The 21,007-nt window shown below is 44.4% G+C and overlaps 2 protein-coding genes across 3 annotated transcripts; one reads left to right on the top strand and one right to left on the bottom strand.

Moving 5' to 3' along the window:
- Positions 1-265: 265 nt before the first annotated feature.
- stard5 (StAR related lipid transfer domain containing 5) lies at positions 266-3,421 on the top strand. The gene is made up of 6 exons (XM_028956563.1): positions 266-754; positions 930-979; positions 1,102-1,234; positions 1,336-1,453; positions 1,837-1,930; positions 2,099-3,421. Exons 1-6 carry the CDS (start codon positions 665-667, stop codon positions 2,241-2,243), a joined length of 630 nt encoding a protein of 209 aa, XP_028812396.1. The 5' UTR covers positions 266-664; the 3' UTR covers positions 2,244-3,421.
- Positions 3,422-3,424: 3 nt separating this feature from the next.
- il16 (interleukin 16) lies at positions 3,425-20,164 on the bottom strand. Of its 2 annotated transcripts, XM_028956561.1 has the most exons (23): positions 20,038-20,164; positions 17,554-17,957; positions 16,140-16,273; positions 15,921-16,053; positions 14,846-14,962; positions 14,653-14,761; positions 14,412-14,557; positions 13,960-14,070; positions 13,778-13,892; positions 13,336-13,409; positions 12,778-12,994; positions 12,061-12,178; positions 11,844-11,976; positions 11,515-11,602; positions 10,714-11,219; positions 9,422-9,478; positions 9,011-9,116; positions 7,599-8,829; positions 6,937-7,111; positions 5,549-5,650; positions 5,125-5,365; positions 4,314-4,445; positions 3,425-4,221 (listed from the first exon to the last, which is right to left on the bottom strand). In XM_028956561.1, the coding sequence occupies exons 1-23, from the start codon at positions 20,114-20,116 to the stop codon at positions 4,055-4,057; spliced, it is 4,695 nt and encodes a 1,564-aa protein (XP_028812394.1). In that variant the 5' UTR covers positions 20,117-20,164; the 3' UTR covers positions 3,425-4,054. The 2 variants fall into 2 exon arrangements, with proteins under 2 accessions (XP_028812394.1, XP_028812395.1); XM_028956562.1 differs by lacking the exon at positions 9,422-9,478.
- Between the last annotated feature and the right edge of the window lie 843 nt (positions 20,165-21,007).

Below are 21,007 nucleotides of genomic sequence, written 5' to 3'. Positions count from 1 at the left end.
TGCTTGCATTTACATTTCATATGGTGCGCTATATGACAGTCATGTTGTAAAGCACATACAACTGCATGTGTGATGTAAGTGTAGCTGAATAAAAGATTTTTTTTTAAATAATAAAACAACAAAAAACATATCGTTTGTTTCGACATTGCTACTGGAGTAAAGGAAAAAAAAAAAAACATCCTGACCTTGGCTAATCCAAGGGCCGTTTATGGCTCTTTCCCCTTCAGTACTACATGTCCCAGAGTTCCCCGCGCCGCCACGCCAGCTAGACTAAGGAAGTGTTCATTCATTTCTGTAAAATGCTTTATAGTCCTGGAGAATACAGTTATGCAGTATACATTTAAAACGCGCTAGGGGTCATACGAGCGCACGTGTTACGACAAAAGACATCTTTTTGTGTTCCGGTAGATTTTTACGATGATGATCAGTCCCCCGTAGCGCGCCCCTGTCACAGTTCTCTCAGTTGGCGACATGCTGCTGCTGCTGTTGCTAAAGAGAAGTTAACACATCATGCAAATCCTCGCTACCTCGCTGTCCTGATTTCATGGCGCGCATCGTTTCTTGTCGTTGTGATTGTGTTCAAATGTCCGTGCGTCGCTAGATTATCTGTGGAATTCTGTCCTGCCGACCACGACCCGTTTTTGTCAGGAAAAAAAAACAAAACATGGAATATAAGGAAACCGCGAACACTGTTGCCGACCATCTTTTAAGCTACAGCAAAGACCAAGCCGGGTGGAAAGTCTGCAAAAAAACGGTGAGAAGGCCCGAAATTCCGCATATGTAACCTATATAACCTGTATTCGCTCTGTTTCACCCCGAAATGCTGCATTGTGAAAAGTGACGTGTGCATATTTCACAGTTGCGTAATCCCTGTAAAAAATCCGTGACACAAACGTTCTACAAAGGCGACTGTTCTGTCATTTGTCCAGAATGAAGTCGCTGTTTACTATCGACCGTCCTGTGAATTTCCCGGGAACGTGTGAGTGTTGTTTCACGACCTGGTTATTACGCTGAAATTAGAATGTGTATGTACATGTTAGCATGTATATGGGATTTCTATATATATACGTCAGAAGGTGAACAGGTGTGTGAAATTGTCAGGTATAAAGGAGAAGGGACCATTAACGCCAGTCCGGAGAAGGTCTGGGAGTGTCTGAAGCCCGAGCCCGGTGGACTGCGGGTCAAGTGGGACAACAACGTCAAGAAGTTTGAGCTGCTTGAGCAAGTGACTGAGGTGACATTTTCTCACCGTCCGTCACTTCTGACCGGAGGGTAATTAAACTTCTAATCTGGACATAAGTGCCTACGGTGTTTGAAACCTTCTTTCCTGTACAGGATGTGACCGTGTGCCGAACTGTGACCCCCTCGGCAGCCATGGGCATCATTTCTCCACGGGACTTCGTCGACGTTATTTTAGTGAAGCAGTACGAGGATGGAACCATAACCTCAAATGGTGTGTAATGCATTACCTTCCTGATATCGTGCTTTAATTTGTTAAATGCGTTATTAGGATATGAAGATTATGGATTATGGCAGCGTTGTGTTTTCTGGTGACCTGTTTGTGTTTTCTGGTGACCATGTACACATTTTACACTCACACACACACACATACACACAATTGCATAGTGTCAGTGGAGTTATTGCTTCTTCAAAATGCAGCCTTGATAATACATTAGTGCATATTGGGACAAGCCATCAGAAAGTGGTTATAATAATTTAGGGTAAGTGCATTAAGTAAAAAGTCAGTAGTAAGTTTTGTGTTTATAGTGGGGTTTTTTTTTTACGGTTCATGGATTTTCCTTGTCTATTTCATGTTAATTTTTGATATTTTGCCAGCTACCCACGTCGGGCATGCTGGGTGTCCACCACAGTCTGGCTACGTCAGGGGCTTTAATCATCCGTGCGGCTGCTTCTGCGCCCCCATCGCTGGGTAAGTTTGGTCTGAGTAAAGTCTGCCAGCCTCGACCGGCGCCGGTGAAAAGGACGTGTTGTTGCAAGTAGCCGGCAGAGGGTGGCAGCAGACGGCCAGCAGAAAAGATGGCGAGCATCGCCATGGCCTGTCTTGACAGCCCTTCTCGCATTTCTCTCTGTCCCACAGGGAACCGGGGAAGACCCAGCTCCTCACCTTCTTCCAGACTGACCTGGGAGGCTTTCTTCCTCGTTCGGTGGTGGACTCGTTCTTCCCGTCCAGCATGGTCGAGTTTTACGGCAACCTCACTAAAACACTGAAGTCTCTAAAATAGGTAGCTAGAAACTTCAAGAAGAAAAATATTAATTTGCGTTATTCAGAATTAGTACAAAGATTTTTTTAAAATAAACATTCTGTTGCTGCTTGCACACTGGTAACAAGATTTTATTATATCTATTGGGGAAAAACTCAGTGTATTACAGTAAGGGAACCACAGATGTTTATTTTAGTAGTCTAGATATGTAAACAGATTTTTAAAATAACTCGTATTAAGATATTTTTTAGCACAAACCTTCTTAATTGAAGTTTCTGTGTTTTGAGGTGGCCGGCGCAGGATCATTCCTTTTTTACTGTTTACCACGTACAGTGAACATATTGTACTGTATGACCTTATGTCCGAACGGTTAGCATGGACCATGTGAAAGGAAGCTCTTTGAGCAGTGGTGCCCTGCCCTGTTCCTCATGATCTGCCATCCTAGATCACGAGATGCTGGGCAGGGCAGCCGCGCTTTATAATGCAGTAAAATCTGTGAAAGTGTTGGTGTTTGCCCGTTACCATGAGTAGCATGTTTTAAACCACATCCCCGCTCCTATCATGTTTACACTACATAACAAAGTCTGTGGAAGTGAGTAGGTGAAGCATGGCAGTGGTTGAGCTTGAATAATGTGTTTGGATGTAACAAGGACTCCTGTTGATGTTTGACTGAGTGTGGAAAGGCCTGAAATGGTGCAAGTCCACTGTACTTTACCCTTTAAACTGCAGCCAGTGGCTTTATATAAGCGAGCATGATCGCCCGTTCGTCCCACACAGTCGTTGTGAAGTTCTGTTATCGCAGCATGACTACAATCAGAAGCATATTTTATTTAGATTTCTTTTTTTTTTTTTTGCGAGAGTACATGTGATATTTTATTTGCATCCTGTTTTACTTGCAGTGGGTTTGTTTTATGTGCCAAGCCATGTGATGCTCAGATTCCTGCCATTTGTGTGTTGTTAACGGACCTTTAAACATCAGGTGACGGTTTCTGGTTATCGGTACAAATTTTTTTCAGCCATTTGTTTTGGTTGCTTGATTGTTCCAGAAACTTTGTTGAGTGCCGTCTGTATAATACCTCTACATTGAAATCAGTTGCTGCTGTTAAATGTCTAACCTGGAAGAAAAAAAGACTGTATGAACCACTTACCACGTTCTGTGTTTCACCAGCATCTGTAATAAATATACAAGGAGAATACAACCGTTTCTGTTCTGATGAGGCTTTCTTTGTTCTTTTATTTCATGAGTAAATAACAGCGTTCGTACCCTCTGTGTGACATATTTTTTAAAAAATAGTTAAAAGCTGGAAGGTCAAGTGCACAAATTATATGTAAATGACATTCATGTTCTGTGCAGCAAATGGTCAACATTAGTCTTTGGTCCCAACTAAAATCGGCTGTAGGTTTGTGGTGCTGCATGTAAACAGGCTCATTAAAATGCCAACCCAATGTAATGAAATATTCATAGATTCATTTAAATTAAACTCCGAATTCTTTCAACTCAATAACATTTCTTTTTGCACGACTGTTGCCTGTTACATGGGTTTATATTTCTTTGCCATTTATATTTCTTTGTTAAATATAGATTATTTTACATTAATTTTACATTATTTGTGCAAAATTCCATACTTAATAGGCGAAGTCCCTGATTATGATGCTTGATCAGTACAAAGGCAGTGTTTGCAAAGTACCTGTATTTGCACTGCATGTTAAAGTGCACGTGAAAGGCCACCCCAGACACCGTATGAGCTAAAGTATAGCCCGATGCTGTGGGTAAGGCGGCCTTGTCTTCGGCAGATTTAGTTATCAGTTGCATGTGTGTGTGTTGTGTCTGCTCAGTCCTGCTCCTCTTTCTTCCTCCTGATGCCTGCTGTGAACGGGCCGTCCGGAAGGCCCTTAATGACGGTCCAGGCCTCGAACCGGGTCAGGCCCTGCAGAGACGAATCCATGACTTGCAGCACCTCATCTCCAGGTCGCATGCCTTTCTGCTCCGCGGCACTCCCTGTGGGCAAAGCGCGGCTCTGTTAGTGTGACGCCACCACCGGTACCACGGTGTACGGGTGTGGCGGTGGAGGCATTATGAAGGACTGGTACCTGCGAAAACTCCTTTGACAACCAGTGGTTTGTCTCCATAGATGGACCGTTTTCCACCCTCGAGGGTGAATCCCACCCCTCCGGCATTCTTCTCCAGCTCCAGAGTCATGACTCCACCTGGCTCATCACCCACTGGTAGAGACGATACAAGTGTGAGAAACAGACCAACTGACTGAATCAGTCTCAATTTGTCTCTGAAAAATAGATAACGGGGAGTCAATATGACAACATACACCAATTCTTCTGTTCGGATATTTTCTCGAACCACCTTGTAGTTCAGTAATACCAGTAACGACACTCAACCATTGTTTTTGATGTTTAGTTCTTGCCTTAACTAATTATAATAATCGAAATGTAACTATTACAATTTTGTAATAAGACTGGCCGTTGTTTGGTTATAGTAAAGGACTGTGCAATTTAAATGTTTTAAAAATGTTTGTAAAAATTAGTTTTATTATTTGATGAATGCTCAATATGATTCATTATGAACTGTTTAAGTGTTTGCGTAAAGATAATGAATTTCTTGTTTGTCTGATAAATGGGCAGGTCCAAGTCTATAAAGACTGGCCCAAGCTTTCGGTCGGGAGAATAGAGATGAGATGGAGAGTAGGGAAGAGAATTTAGAATAGAGGAGAGTTTTATTGGAGATTTTTTTACATTTAATTTAATAAACGGAGTCTGTCTCTAATTGCCATTTACTTTGTGTCATCTTCCCTGCCACCATTACTGCTCAGCTGTCCTGCACAGGGTGATCCTCAGGTCCTCCCTACACACCTAAAGCGCAGGACATGGTGCTGGACGAGTCACTCACCCATGGAGCTCTGCTCCGCGCCACCACCGCTTGCGCTGGAGTCGTCGTCACAGCTCCCGCCGTCCCGGTTTTTACAGACCACCACCACCGCCTGCCTCAGGCTGCGAGCTTGGCGGAGCGTGGCGGTGGCGTCGCCGTGGCTCACGTTCTTCAGTGTCTGCCCGTTGATGGACAGCACCTCGTCACCTTTCTCAATGGTGCCTTCTTGTGCAGCCAGGCCGTTGGGAAAGACTCTGTGAACCTGGACAGACCAAACACTTCATTTAAACCATCAGAACTTTTCAATGTTCTGGAAAGTTCCATTTGTTCTTTCCAACGTTCAATTTGGTCTGTTATATATAAAATTCTCTGGGCTCTTATGGGTTAATTCAGGACTCTGATGGCGGATGCTGCATGGAGCGGAGTAGGCGGATGCGTCACCCACCGTGGTTGCTTTGTTCTCCTGGTCTATCCCACCAGCGATGCTGAAGCCCAGCCCTGCTCCTTCCTCCTTGTGCAGGATCACAACGCGGATGTCCTCCAACTGCTGTGAGAGCGAAGACAAAGTCAGACTTTTAACACCCTCCTCAGCAATACCCTTCCAGAACCTCACTTTTTAAAATCTCAAATATAACCTGACAGAGGATCATTTGAATTCACCAGCGGTTGTGGATTTGTATTTTCTTCTGAAAAACATCTGCCTTCGCGATGCTTTCCAGATGGCCTAGCGTCAATGCAGCAGCACAGCTAGCTCTATCATGACAGAGGGCTGCAAGCCACCCTGAGACTGGACAGACCACCAGCTGTCTCCTGAGCACAGGATGATGACACTGAGTGCAGAAATGTCTGCAGATGTTCTGTCTAGAGCCGGCCCAAGCGTTCTTTTGGGGTGGGATTGGGAGGGGGGTTCCACTGCCGCTTGGAGGTTGATGGGTGTTGATGGGTGTTCTGCTGATGGGTGATGGGTGTTCTGCCATGTAGGCAGAAACACAATGCATTTACAGTCCTTTGTTTTTCTTCCAGAAAAAATAGGTTTTATATGTATATATAAAACCTGTATATAGATGTGTATATATATGTGTGTTTATGTCTGTGCATTTATGTGTGAGTGTGTTTTATGCTGCCAAGGGGGCTTTAAGAGCTGCGCTTTCTGTTTTTGGTGTCTAACAGCTCCCAGAATGACGTATTGCAACTCAAACTATCTCCTGTGTTGACATCATCCCGCAGCCTGCTGCATGATAAGTAACACACTTGCCAGCGTTTTTTAGTGCGTGCTCAGGATAAACTGCTGGGGTGAAATGCTTGGGCAAGCAAATATCTCGCGCTAGAGCTTTCATTTTCATGCAGTGCTCCATTTCACTCACACCATCTGCTTTCAGGGCCGCGGTGTTTTATTGGGTTGTACTGCTCACAGGCTGCCATATTAGAGATGTCCAGAGTTAAAGCAGGGGTCACCATCCCTGGTCCTGGAAGGAAATTATCCTTCACGTATTGGGCTTATCTCATTTGATTCCACCACTCTGCACCTAACCAGTTGACGCTGGTGTGGCATAGTTTCTTTACAGGGGAAGTGACCCCTGAGTTAGTGGGTAGTTGGTGTTGTGGATGGTCCCAAACCATAAACACCTAAATTATCTGTGTGTTTCGAAAAGCATGGGTTGCTATCTGTATAAGCTGGACCACTGGGACATTTTGGGAAGCATCCTGCTGGTGTGAAACTGATCATTGATGAATGTGGGTGGGTGGGTGTTTTATAGATGGTCATATGGTGTATAGGGTTGGGTATGTGTTTTTGGTAAAGGTGGTTTGAACAGGTCTCAGACTTTGACTTACTTTTAGAGTCTCCTCGTCCAGAGATTTGACCTCTTCGATCATCCTTTCAATCTCCTCCTTGGGGATGGCTGAGATCACGGACTGAGCGCAGCCACTGCAGGTTATGTTTTCGGGACTATCCTCTTGGTAGACGTCTGCCCCACGTCCAATGGTGCACTCTCGCAGCTCCGCCAGGCTGGCCGGTGAAAACGGAAACACTCAGTCAGACACCCGTCCAGGCCCGTGCTTGGCTTTCTGCAGTCCTTCAGCTGACTTATGCACATGCTTAAACGATCCAGCCTGCGTTTTCAAAAGAGCTCCTTCAAAGACTTTGTTGCTAGGAGCAAATCTGCCTGAGTGGTGAAGCTCTGTTCACCCCAGATAAGTGTTTGTATGATAAGCGTTTGGGAAACTATTTACATACCAAACAGGAACGAATGATCGAAACCATCTGTTTGATCTGCATGATGCTACAGGAAGGATGCTTTAACTCACAGCGTTTTATGTAAAACAGCAGAACAGCAGAACTTAAAAGAAGGCACAAGCCATATCTTATCGGCCTATTCTTCAGTAAACTCAGGTCGCCCATCGACACCTTGATCTAAATGTCTTATCTTAAAACGACTCATCACTTATTACAGGAACATGCCTTAACACAGATAATGAGCGTTAAGGTTGTTTACCTCACAGAGAATCCCTTCTCACTGAGGTCACCTGCCGGGGACAGTTTGTCAGATGTTGGGTTCTCCTGGTCCTCAGAGGTGAGCGAGGAACCTGATGGGGCTGTCCAGGGATTGGTCGTTCTGATACAAGGAGACTGTGGGAGCGACTGCATGGAGCGCATCAGGGCATGGGACATCTGGTTACTGAAGGACAGGATCTTTGCCAGGTTCTCTCCATCCAGACCCATGGAGCTGGTGGACTCTGGAGATGGGGAGGCATTGAGAGGCAGGCTCCTAGTTCTCAAGCCGGCCTGGTTCAATGCATTTTCTTCTGAGTATGGATGTTTGTCTGATGGAGTCTCCTTAGAGCTGCTGGCTCTTCTGGGCGAATGAGTTGGAGCAGAAGTCTCCAGAAGGGGGCAGAAGGCTGCTTCCTGCACTGTCTCTGAAATGATTTCCTCTTTCACAGTGGTGATAGACTTTGAGGGATGGTTGTTAATCTCCGAGACACTAGTGGTGGGCTCTGGTGAACTGGTGGTGGGCTCTGGGGGACTGGTGTTGGGCTCTGGGGGATTGGTGGTGGGATCTGAAGGACTGGTGGTGGGTTCTGAAGGACTGGTGGCTGGTTCTTTAGCAGGTGTGCTGGTTAGAGGTCTACTGGTCTTTTCTGCACTGTTATAGCTACTGGTTGTAGAGACGTCATTACGGTTTGGAGGTTTTTCTAGGACAGGCAAAGAAGCTGAAGGGGTCTCTCTCCTACTGCCCCTCTCTACTTTGTCGGGACTAGAGAACGTCTCAAACGAGTGGATTTTCTGCTTCAGTGAAAGAGTACTTCCTGAAGATGCTGCATTCCTTAAATTCACCCCAAATGTTCTGCCATCGCTGGGGCTTTTCACTTCTGTCAATTTCAAGGCCTCTGGCTGCAGTCTGCCATATTTTTTCAGGCTTTCTCTGGCCCAGCTGGGCTTGGGAGCCACAGGCGGACCTTTCTTCCCACTGGAGACATCATCAGGCTTAGCCGTGGACAGATTGGCCGTTGGAGTGGAATGGCCCTGAGGGTCATCGGTCCCATTTAACTCCACTGTGTCCAAGCTCTGACTCATGGTGATGGGAATCTGGTTCTGGTTCTCTGTGCTGTCTGAGATCCGGACCCACGGGTCCTGCTGGGGATCTGAGATGAGTTCCACACAGGCCTGGCGCCTCAACCCAACCTTCCTACCCTTGCAGCAAGCGTGAACAGGTGACTCACTACCTGAGAATGAACAGGAGAAACATTCAGAACTTTTCATAATCAATTGATAGTGTTTGTCACCAGAGGAAAAATTCCACTTTGTATGCCATGGAGGTTTAACAGCAAATGAGTAAGAAATGCAATATTGTGCAATGCTGCACATGATGTAATGACAAAATACCAAAAAAACTATCACTCCTACCTTTTTCTCTTCTGTCTGAGCTGGTGGGATATTCAACTGTAAGACAAGTGGATGTGACTGAAGCGCTCGGAGTCCCTTTAGTTCCTCCTGAGTGCTCACCCGTTTCCTGTAGCACAAACAGGAAATGTTAGCGTGATCTCGATATTTGCAGAGACCACAGGAGGTGTGGTAATACATCCGACTGGCTTTGTTTCGACATGCATCATGAACACTAATTCAATACAGGCTTAAGCGCAGCAGCATCAGCATGCCATTGCATCCCATGTGAAACACAGTGCACTCTTAGGATGCTCTTATGTCAACACACACCAACACAAAAACACATTCATAACCTCATCCTGATTTGTAAATGCACACTCATGCAATGCATACTGCACATTCAACAGCAAGTAAATAAGGAGTTCCACATACATGTTTAAATAAAATCCTTGAGACCTTTCTCAAAGCTTTGTAAATGCTGGAGAAAAACTTGAAGCATGTGGAAAGACAAAGGCACTGATGAGGATAGGTTTTGTCTAGATGTGCTAACTGATCACTGAAGTTACTCAGTGTAACGTCACAAGCAGGCGGAAACTACGTCAAAATTCAATGAAGCATCCATGTGATGAAATACTGTATGCTAAACCACTGCCACCGTTTTTTTTTCCATGCTAATGTTCTCTTCTCAGAGCACTGCCATATATGGGAAAGCTCGCTAGCAGCGATGTGAAAACGAGTCTTGCTGCAGGGCTTCTTCCTCTTTGGTGAAATTAATCTGTCAACCATCACCATTTTCAGTCCCGTTTTGCTTTCCGATTTAACTTGCTGAAGTCTCATTTGAAAGTTCTATTTGAATATCTGTCGTTGAAGGGGACCGTAAGCTCCAGAATTAATGGTGCCTTAGGAGACTATGCAGAATCTGATGGCATAAATCATATTTATGGCATGTATTTTTTACTTTATTATTAACAACCATGTTTCTATGTCTTCTGGCATGAAATAACCCTTTTTAATGTAAATCTGCTTTCATTTTAAAACCACTTTCAAGATCCTTGAATAACCACAAAAAGGATTGAGGTCTGGAGGAAAATACAGTGGCTGCAAATACTGCTGCACCATTTTTATCGCTTACGACTATAGGATACTGTCAGTCACAGTTGAAGTAAACGTCCTGACAAAGCATGTGGTTGGTAGGCGATCAAGTTCGTTTAAGAAACCTGGTTTTGGAGGTGGTGTCTCATAATTGATTCTGGCAACCAAACTGATTCTTACCCTTCACAATCATTTGAATCATTAGTGTTGATACAATGAGAGTCCATGCGCTGTCTACAACCGTATCAGTCCCATTTGTCACATGAATGTTTTGTGAATAGCTTCAATTATTTAAGATGCACAAAGATGTATTTATTTAGATGTGGAACTAAAATATGCTTTATTTTGACCTCATCATTATTTTTGCTTTGGAGTGACTTGTTGACAGTTTCAGCCAAGTCATTTGTTCTGCACAATACCAGACACCCACAAAGAGAATATAACTAGATAAAGCAATTGTTGCACAATATCATATTTGGCATTTTGTGTCTATGTGCAAAACCTCTTCTTCAGATTCATTTTGGGGGAAAAAAGTCTTCTATTAGACTATAATACAGTATTTTCCTAATTTATGGCATGCTTTGATGTTGGAGATGTTATCATAATGTTAACTATGTAAATGAAGCACATACCTGACAGTTGGTCTCTGAGTGGAACCAGTCCTCCTCTTGAACAGGGGAACCCCTGCTGGACCCACTTGTGTCTGTGAGCAGCTCCTCACTGGTTACATCTTGTTTTCTGCAGTACCTTCTTGGAGGGGTGAGTGGCTTAGGTTTGGATGGCCTCAAGCCTCCAGTAGCAACTTCTGATGACTGCACATTCACAAAGTTAGCTGGAGAGTTGTAAGGGATGTTATAGTCATCGTCACTGTATGTAGGAGACAGTCTGTGATTGGACAGGACGTCCCCCTTCACAGTTGCAATGGAAACATCCATGCTGTGGACCCGGGCCACCAGGTCAGGCTGCTGGCTGGTCTGGGGTGAGCCGCTGGGCCCACAGCGGTGGCTGTAGGCACCTTCACTGCAGGAGCGGGTCATCGGCTTCTGGACCCGACGGGTGGTCAGCTGACTACAGCTCCTCTCCAGGCACCTGTCACACTTCTGTTTGCCATGGGAACAGGGATCCAACCTTCTGAAGCCTGAATACAGTGGAACAGTGAGCTCCATTGTGCACTACAAAGCTAATTCACCAGCCTAAAAGCTTGATCTTATATGAAACATAAATGAAAGGAAAAGTGGGTAAAAATGCGAGCTATTCAGTGAAGTTTATGTTCTTGGAAGATACCATTGAAGATATCATACAAATGTTTAATGCAGTGACCCTTTCATGTAGGAGGACTAGATCAACTAGATCTAGTGAAACTTTGATATTAAAATGTGAGAAATGTGGTCAGTATTGTGAGGCCTGTTTCCTGGTGATGGCTGTCTCTTTACCTTCCATACTCCACTGATTCTTATCCTTCTTCAGCTTGCTGCTCTCCACTGCCTGAACAATGGCCTCATTGAGCTGCTGCTCAGAGACCTGCAAAAGCGTGCACACACACACACACACACATACAAAATACATACATCCACATTCAGAAAACACAGAAGAGAAACACACACCATCAAAAAAATAGGAGGAAAAGATACACACAAGAACAGATAGAGGGGGCACACACAGACATTTACACACTCAAGCATGCACATTTACACACACACACACAGGGAGGCATCGTGTGTCTGCGTGTGTGTGGGGGTGTTATTGAGGGGACTCTACATACGTTGGGGTCAGGATGGCGGCTGATGATGATGTGGACAAGACCAGGGCTGCACTGACTGAGCACAGTGTAGACATCGTTCAGGGTCATGTTACACACAACAGTGTTGTTGATCTCCATGATCTCATCCCCACACCTGAGCAGAGATGGAGAGGTGAAGTTCGGCTTCCAGTCAAGTTCTGGTACTGTACCACAGTGACGCAGAGTGTCCTTCTCTCACCTCAGACGGCCATCCATGTGGGCCACAGAGCCGGGGGACAGCGTGTGGATGTAGATGCCAGGGCAGCCGTCTGCAGATGGCACACAGCACAGCCCGATGCCCAACCCCACACCCACCTCTGCAGATACAGCAAACATTACCATCACTGGTATCACCAGGGGATTACCTGTATATAAACTAGGGCTTTCAATTGAATTGTCAGGTCTCAAAGATCAAACCATTCAGTCATCATCCCTCCTGACTCCTGATTTTACTGTATAGCATGCATATACACTAGATTTTATATTTATGTAAAAAAAACATGAGATAAATTATAATTTACAGTACTGTGCAAAAGTTTGTCCTCATTTCTTCATAATATGCTTTCCAAAGTCTATTCTAAGGACAGGAAACGGAGAAAATGTCCACCAAGTTACAACGAACGTGCCTGAAAGTAAGTTTGGGGCCGTGTGTCAAGTCAAAACTGAAAAAAAGTTGTCAGATTCTGATTCACCATGCAATACCAAATATTGACTTGAACAAACTGTCTTCTAGTCATATATTCTATTTACATATATGTTTGAATATAAATCACTGTACCTTTCGTCTATTTTTTCCTATCAAAATATAAAGAAATGAGAGGAGGCTCGAGACGTCTGTACAGTAATATATATGCGTGTTCCTGGACTCCATAAAGCCTTAAATAAACTGCCTGGCCCTTCGTGGTCGCAGTCGCACCCTTCTGCAGCGTGATCTCCATCATGATACGGTCGCGGGGCTTGGTGGGGTGGCCGGGCAGGCTGTAGTCGCTCAAGTCGGTACTGATGCGGCTGATCGCCGTGCTGGAGCTGAGGGAGAGGGAGCGGCAGAGCTGCAAGCCCTGCGCCTGGCCAGACAGGGCCATCGCCCTCAGACTGGTGCGCACCACCAGAGTCAACAGACCCTTCTTTATTTGCTTCGGAGGCAGAGGGAAAACGGGTCAGTGATGGAGCCGTGGCTTTTTTCAAACTAGTTGCACAGAAAAACGTCTATGTAAAAGGTCAGTGGCCACTTTATTAGAGATATTGGCTGCTGCCCACTTGTTGACAGCTGCATTTTTTGGGGGGGTGGAGGACAACTTTCTGCCCAACAGTGACAATGATGCATTTTAATGATTTGCAGTGTGTGATATCGGCAAAATCTTTTATCCTTTTAACTGTACGTATTGGGAGGGTAAACTATGTATAAACACAGCTAATAAAGTGGCCAATGAAGCTAGATATTAACACCTTTTGTACAAGCAGAAAAATTCCTCACTTTAAATCTCTGTAAGGCATCCTCATGTGTAACTCCGTGCAGAGACTCTCCATTCAGCTCGAGGATCTCGTCCCCTGAAAATGTCTGGGATTTATTTCAACATTCCCATCGTTCTGCTCTGCTCTGAACTGCTCTGAACTGCTCTTCTCGTGTTTTCCTTTAAGCACCTGACTCAGATTTAACTTTATTTGAACGAAACCCATTACATCATTTCCCCTATGCTCTGAAAGCCAATACAGGAAGTGAGCGTACTCTAATTGTTCATTCGGATGACATGCTGGTCCCCACATGGTGAAAAAACATCTAAAAGCCTCAGAGAAGAGCTGAAATCCTGCTCACTGTATTCAACATTTCATGCACCACAGTGACTAAATGTACATGAGATACGTAGGAGATTAACGAGCGCAATTTGATAAATGACATTTTCCTGGAATCTCTGTACCTTCCTGCAGTCTCCCATCTGCAGCTGCCGCTCCCCCAGGAAAGATGGTCTTGACATAGATGCCCATGGGGCCATACTTGCTGTCCCTGCCTCCAACAATACTGAAGCCCAGACCCTAGACAGCAGAAACAGCCGAGATGAATGCCTCTCCCTGACTCGCAGCTGCACCACCAAAGCTTTACCTTGCCGTGGCCCTTCATCAGCACGATGTTGCATATGATGAAGGCCTGTGCACCGCTGCTGGAGTGGAGAAGTTGAGCCGAGCTGAGGGAGCGAGAAGGTCTGGGAAGAACCTGCCCAAAACACAAACATTTTTAGCATTGATCGTGACGGGCCACAGTAAAGTAGCTGACGGGCTAACTATGTCTCGTTGCAGGCTGCAAGACGGTCAGCCCCAATGTTAAAAATTTAAGTTGTCAAACCGTAACATAAAAATCCTTCTTCTTCAGGGCCTGCAGTGTCCATCTGGATCTAATGCTGAAGCATGTTATGATTACATGATAATCAGATCCCAATGTCTAAGTGCGGAAGTAGGTCCAGGTCTGTATTTTATGCTGCATATAATTTCATTAAGGCTTGAATCTCCACGACGAGATGAAGACCACACAGCAGCAACCAGAACAGAGGGCCTCACCAGTGGGACGTGTGGAAATTCCAGCTGCTGAGAAAGGGACTTCCTGTTCCCATATAAGCCGTCATTTCCTTGTGGGGGTCTGCTGTACAGGTCAGGGGTCTTCATGATAATCGTGTCCAAGTCTCCAATCCAATAAGGGTGCACACCTAAACAAAGCCAATGAGAAGCAGAGCGTTGAAATAATAAATTGGAGCTGGAATGTTAGGAAATCAAATGAAGATTCAAATGAAAAGAAACTCACTGGTGGAATTGGATCGTGTCCTCTTACAAGCTGTGTGACCAGAGTTTGGGTCTGTGTTGTCCAACTCCGACGTCTTCTCAGCATCTTCCGTGACCTCAACTATGGGAATCTTCACAAACCAGCAATTGGGCAATTCTTATGGGCAATTCAGGCATGACATACAATGAATTTATAACAAATTTAATGTGCTCACCCTTAAACTGCACTTTCCCGTTGGCTCACGGTCTTCGTAGCTGGGGCAGGTTGGAGAGCCTGAAGGAACCAGTGAGGTTTTGGGGACGAAGCTGCTGTTTTTGTGATGAGAGACGTCCTACAGGCAGAAGGGTTCTGTGATTTTATTGAATACTTAAATCCTCATAGTTGATAAAAAAAATGATGTTTTATGTGCTAACTGACAAAAAAGACAGGGGTTCCACCACTGACTCATCTGGACGGGCATCTTTATTAGAGATATTGGCTGCTGCCCACTTGTTGACCGCTGCAATTTTTTTGGGGGTGGAGGAAAACTTTCTGCCCAACAGTGACAATGATGCATTTTAATGATTTACATTACATACTGCAGTGTGTGATATCGCCCTAAGACAAAATCTTTTACCCTTTTAACTGTATGTATTGGGAGGGTAAACTGTGTATAAACACACCTAATAAAGTGGCCAATGAAGCTAGATATTAACACCTTTTGTACAAGCAGAAAAATTCCTCACTTTAAATCTCTGTAAGGCAGTGTAACTCCGTGCAGAGACTCCCCATTCAGCTCGAGGATCTCGTCCCCTGAAAATGTCTGGGATTTATTTCAGACATTTTTAAATCTGGACGGGCATCATTGGGACTGCTGAGTTCTGAGTGAGGTTCTGAGTGAACCAGCAGTGTCTTTCAATTGTCTGCACAGGTATTAGAGGAGGCCTCTGATAGCTTGTGTCCTCCTGTACTGATGGAGGTGGTTGTTGTGTTTATTTTTGTGTCCATTTGACCAGGTCAGGGCGCAATGTGGAAAAAGAATGTCAATCTGGCAAAACTAATTATTCAAAATTAAACATAGCCAAATGTTTAATTTTGTACTGGATCTGTGCACAAACATGTCCAAGTTTCAGGTAAGATTGTGACTGTTTAAAGTCGGGCATGTCCAGTCCCTGACGGCCTTGTTTATTGCTACAGCCTATCGTGTGAGAGGACATGTCCTCACTTCCCTCTGTCTGCCTGCAGTTTGTTTTCTGGGATCTCTGTATCTGTGGAATGAATGACGTGGGACGGGAATCTGCATGCCTTACATCAGTGTGGCCCACAGCGCCTGCTGTCTTCATAGCTGCCTGCCTCTGCGCTTCGCCCACTGTCCCTGCATGGCTGTTTAAAAACTGCCCATTAACAGGGCCAAGCTTGACTCCAGATTGAATGGAGAGGTCCCTGGAGACAGAGGCAGAAAATAAGCCCATTAGTCCACTTATAGCCGGGTCGTAATTTCTTGAAAAGCGCCAGTGCGTGAACAGTACCTGTGCTTCTCTCCACCGTTTCTTATTTGGCGAACAGTGGGCCCTTTGTCAGAGGACTGGAGGCCGTTATCGGCTGTTTGTAGCCCCAGACCTTCCTCGCTGGTCGCTACACACATTCTCCATATGCTGCTTTCCTGTTTCAATCAAGGCGTTGCAGGATTAGTACAACAGAGGCCCTATTCATGGTTTTAAAAAAACAGATCAAATCAACACCTCAACAACTAACAAGCCTATGCCCCCACCCACCCCACCCCCCACACACACACACACACACAAAAAAAATATGATTTATTCCACCATGAAATTTATTGCTTGTAATTCAGCACTTGAACATTAATTAATGTCACAGGGTGACATTATAATTGGTGTTAGTATTTTTACTGCCTGACAAAAGTGCAACTGTGAGACTTACTGTGGGAGGTTCAGCGCCATACAAGCCCTTCTGGTCTTTAGTGCGGTAAAATGTAGAACTCTGGTTAGAGTCTATTATTAAATACTGACTGACATTTTCTAATTCTTTGGCTTTTGATGGAATGTGAGCTTCACTGCAACCTTATAACCGTTTCCAGTTAAAATGAAAAATTAGTTACATTGAATTGTTGCTTCTTTAAATTTACTTGAGCAAATTTTAAAAAAATTATTTCACTTCTGATTTCACAAAGATGTGAGTTCAACAAAAAAAATAAGTAATTACATTAGTAATTACATTATTTTCAGGTTTTAGTCTTTATTGAGACCAAATGGTTAAAGTCAGTCAAGTTTAATTCACCACTAGTGTAATTACAGGCCCTTCTGCTGTGTTATTGTTCATATTATCTTACTTTAATTTCAGACATTGGTTGGTTTATTTTATGTTTAATTGCTTTTGTGAATAAAGTCTCTTTGCTTAAAATCATATAAACACGTCGATCCAGCTGTGACTTTACCACCTGGACTGTCAAGCATTACAGCAGTAATCTGCCTTGCATGACATCACTGCGGTGTCTTATGAGAGCATCCCAATTGGAGTTAGCGCTCCCTCAGGATCACAACAAGCCATCTTTTGTGCATAATCAAATGAGCCGAGAACGACTTCTGCTGAGGACATGTGATAGTTGTTCTGTTTTGCAGTGAAAACCACAAGCTTCTGATGGGAACATTTCCAAACATGTATTAAAATCATTAAAAAAGCTCAAATTGAAAAGTAAATTTAAAGCACCATTTTCAGAAGTTTTCTCTATCCAGTGGAATAGAGTCATATGCAGACATGCCCTACATGTTCTCGAATCATCTATTAGCATGCAAATTGACAAACTGATCAACTCAAATGGCAAAGCAATCAAATCTTTAAAATCTTTAATTTTTTTTTATTATTGTGCTTTACAGACATACTTTGACTCTCAGAACATCTCAGAACTGTCACGGCCAGCCATACCTTAATGGAGAAAGACCTCCTCATGTTCCTCTTCAGGTCTTTGGCTCTGTGCTGGGCTACAGGTGGAGCTGTTTCTTTGTGGATGGAGCCGGTGGTGTGGAGATTCCCGACGGAGGACAGTGCCCCTTGCTCGCCTTTTCCACAGCTCCAGTCCGCCTCGCCGGGCACACAGTACCTCTCCTCAGGGCTGGAGCTTTCATCGCTGGACTTTGAATTGCACAGGATCAGAGACCTGGAGAGGATGGCCAGCTTTTTGGAGTGGTGGCTGGCTCTGCCGGCGTGGTCCCTGCGCCGCTCCATCCTCCAGGCTGTGCTGTTGGCCGAGCGTCTGTGGTGGATGTGTTTGTGAGGCATCTCCACTGATGGGTTCCTCCCGTGCTGCAGGACTAATGGATGGGGACGCTCTGCAGAGCAATTAGAAAATTCAGTTAGGAGTCTGCCCTGTGTCATAAGTGTTCTGAGAAACTGCTGAGGCTATGGCCAGATAAGAGCTCTTTTCTTCCCTGGAAGTGGGGCCTTGTGACAGCTCCCTGTCCACAAATACTTACATCGGACTAAAATCATAAAAATGTTTAATTTCTGAAAATTCATTGTGTTACATGTTTTAAAATACACTGTAACTCTTGCTAATAGTCTTCAAGGGTGCTATATAGAAAATCTCTGTCTTGTGCATCAAGTTACTTTGATCACCTGACACCTCAGGCAGCGCCATCTAGTGGTGCTTCTTTATATGGCTAATCCGTCACATTTTGTATGTATTTATTCCTGAAAAATTATGATATTTATCTGGTAATAAAATTATGTGGACACATGCATTGTGGACATGTGCATTACTGAGTGATGAGCTTCCCATCATCTCGTAAATATGACACCCCTGTACCAGGATAGCATTGTCCACAGCCATGACCCCATGTCATGGAAGAGGCTTACTGAATTATTGATAGAGGACTTTAGTGCCATTTATTCATAACACACCACTTAAGTGCAAAGTCAGTGAAACTACAGTGGTATTCAATTCTAGCAGAATAAAACATATCACTGTTACATCATATATGCTTTTTGTATAAAAAGATTTACTATAAGCCCCATATATACACACTCTGTAAACGCTGGACTGTACGTTGTGGCCATTAAAGATGCATAAATGCACAGTTCAGCCGTACAGCTATCCTGACTGTACATCATAGCTCATTTTTATATGCCAGTCACAGCTACTGAATGGTTTTATTGTAGGGTCTAACTGTCATCAATGTCCGACTAATGGCCTGAGCATCATGGGTGCGCACAAAGTGTGTATTCTAACATCTATCCTCACTGTGAAATGTCTATTTTTCCCCAAGTTTGTTCCACTTGGATTTTTGCATAATGTCCATTTGATGACTATTTATTCCTGCAGGATTCGTCCTCTGACTCTGACTTTCCTGTGAAAGTGCAGAATTTCAGTCCTGATGTAATGGCACACAGAAGTAAGGCTGTTTTGTTTGAAAACATTAACTGAGTGAGAGAGAGAGAGAGAGAGAGAGAGAGAGGGAGAGAGCAGAGTGGCCGGAGCACAAAGAACACATTTTTTGCTTATGAGATGAAATGGCCCATTAGGATCAAACACACTTCTTATGTGCCATGGAGCTCAGCGAATCGAACCATTGTGGAGTGCTGGGGACGCTTCTCTCATTTTAAGGTGTTTTTCTCTCCCCAGGGGTCAGCATCTTAAATGAAGAGCTTTTTAGAGTTTTTATCTGGTCTGCCTAAGTCTGCTCTAGGCCTGATGTCATTTTGAAGCATCCCAGTGTGTATGGAGTCCCATTCTTAAGAGGGCAAACATATTGATTTTGATGAGTTTAATATTTCAAGAATAAGTGTTCAGGGTGTTGTTGAGTGTCCAAGATATTTAGATCCATTTTTATATGCTTTTGATAGGAGTAGATACAATTTAATAAAGTTCAGCAGATATACATGCTATTTGTTGCACTGTATAGGGCAGTTTTTAGTAACTAGCATTAACCTTTTAATGAATTTGTGCCATTTCTCATTGTGCAGTTGTGGGCTGATACAATGGATACAACGAATCCTAAATAATGATATGGCTAAAGATGATATTTCAATTTTTTATTACAGGCTACAAAATGATCGCTGGTTCCTCTTCATTTCTGTACAAACAGAAGAAACTGGAAAATAAACCATGTCCATAGCAACGGTCTGCAGCTAATTTTTTGCAAACAGCCTCATCCAAAATAAAGTTGCTTAATACTGCTGGCTGAACTCTAATAGCCTGTGGAAAGTTCCATGGTACCGACGTGAATATTGTTCAAGTATTGAAGTAAATTACAGCAATATTTACCATCCAGAGTTTACTTAATCAGATCCATCTCTCTTAATGATTGAATTTTTAGGAAATGTAAATATTATTTGATAATCTTCCCAATGCACATGTGTCTGCAATAAAGACATGCAGCAGGTCATGCAACAGATGAACAATTCACTCACCAAAGCTGATCATGTCTCCTGCAGTGGAGCTGTGCATGGGGAGATGAAGCTGAGCGCGTCGGCGCTCCAGACTGGGCATTTGGAAGCAGCGGCCACCACCCCTCCCCAGCAGCCCGGAGCACACAAGATGTCTCACAGCCCCAGCCTCCCAATCACAGCCCCTTCCTGTCTCCAGATTTTTTTTTTGGGGGGGGGGGGGGGGGGGGGGGGGGGGAGAAGGGAAAAAAAAGGTGGAGTGGGGCGTATTTAACTTTCCCTGGGAGTATGTGACCTCACACCTACTCTGTCTTACACAATGTGGTAGTCATTTTCAGAGGGGCGTTGCCATCCCGCTGGTCAGCCTCCAAAAAGTCGTTTGCAATGCAGACTGTACAGATAGTTGTGATTTTTTTTGTAAGAGCTAAGTGATGTTTTATGTTTTATTTTTTACTGAATGATGTGATGACCATCGTCTCCGGGCGGAGGTCCCGCGTTAAAGCCCTCAGAGCGAATGAACAGGCTCAGTGTAGCCATGACAAGGGAGGGGTTACGAGGGGATGCAGTGCCCTCCTCCACCTCGGTTTGAGAGTAAAGAAGCTGCCGGAGGATTTTAACCTGAGAGCCCTCAGCACAGAAGGCCTCTCAGTGACAGGCTCCCCATAGGCCCTCAGACCGGCCTGTGTGGACGCCTGTGTCCTCAGCCAGGCAGAGATCCCTACATAAACAGGGACGGCACAGAGGTGGGATTGAAGGTCCTGCTCAGGGCTACACGCTTTTGAATGCGCCACACTCACTCCCACACATTAGTGCTACACATGGGCCTTTTAAAGATACACAGTTCAATATGTACACACAGATGGGCACAGCTACAGATTCACCATGTGGCCTGTGGACAAGTGACAGGACAGGTCTCACATTTTACACCAGCTGTTTAAATCCCTCTTACTATTTTCTGCAAACAGGAAGTGTTCAGGTTTTACAGACTTCCCAT

Source organism: Denticeps clupeoides, chromosome 16 (assembly GCF_900700375.1).
Source record: "Denticeps clupeoides chromosome 16, fDenClu1.1, whole genome shotgun sequence".
Lineage (NCBI taxonomy): Eukaryota > Metazoa > Chordata > Actinopteri > Clupeiformes > Denticipitidae > Denticeps > Denticeps clupeoides.
Note: the sequence above shows the minus strand (reverse complement) of the source record. Positions and strands in the feature narration are given on the sequence as shown.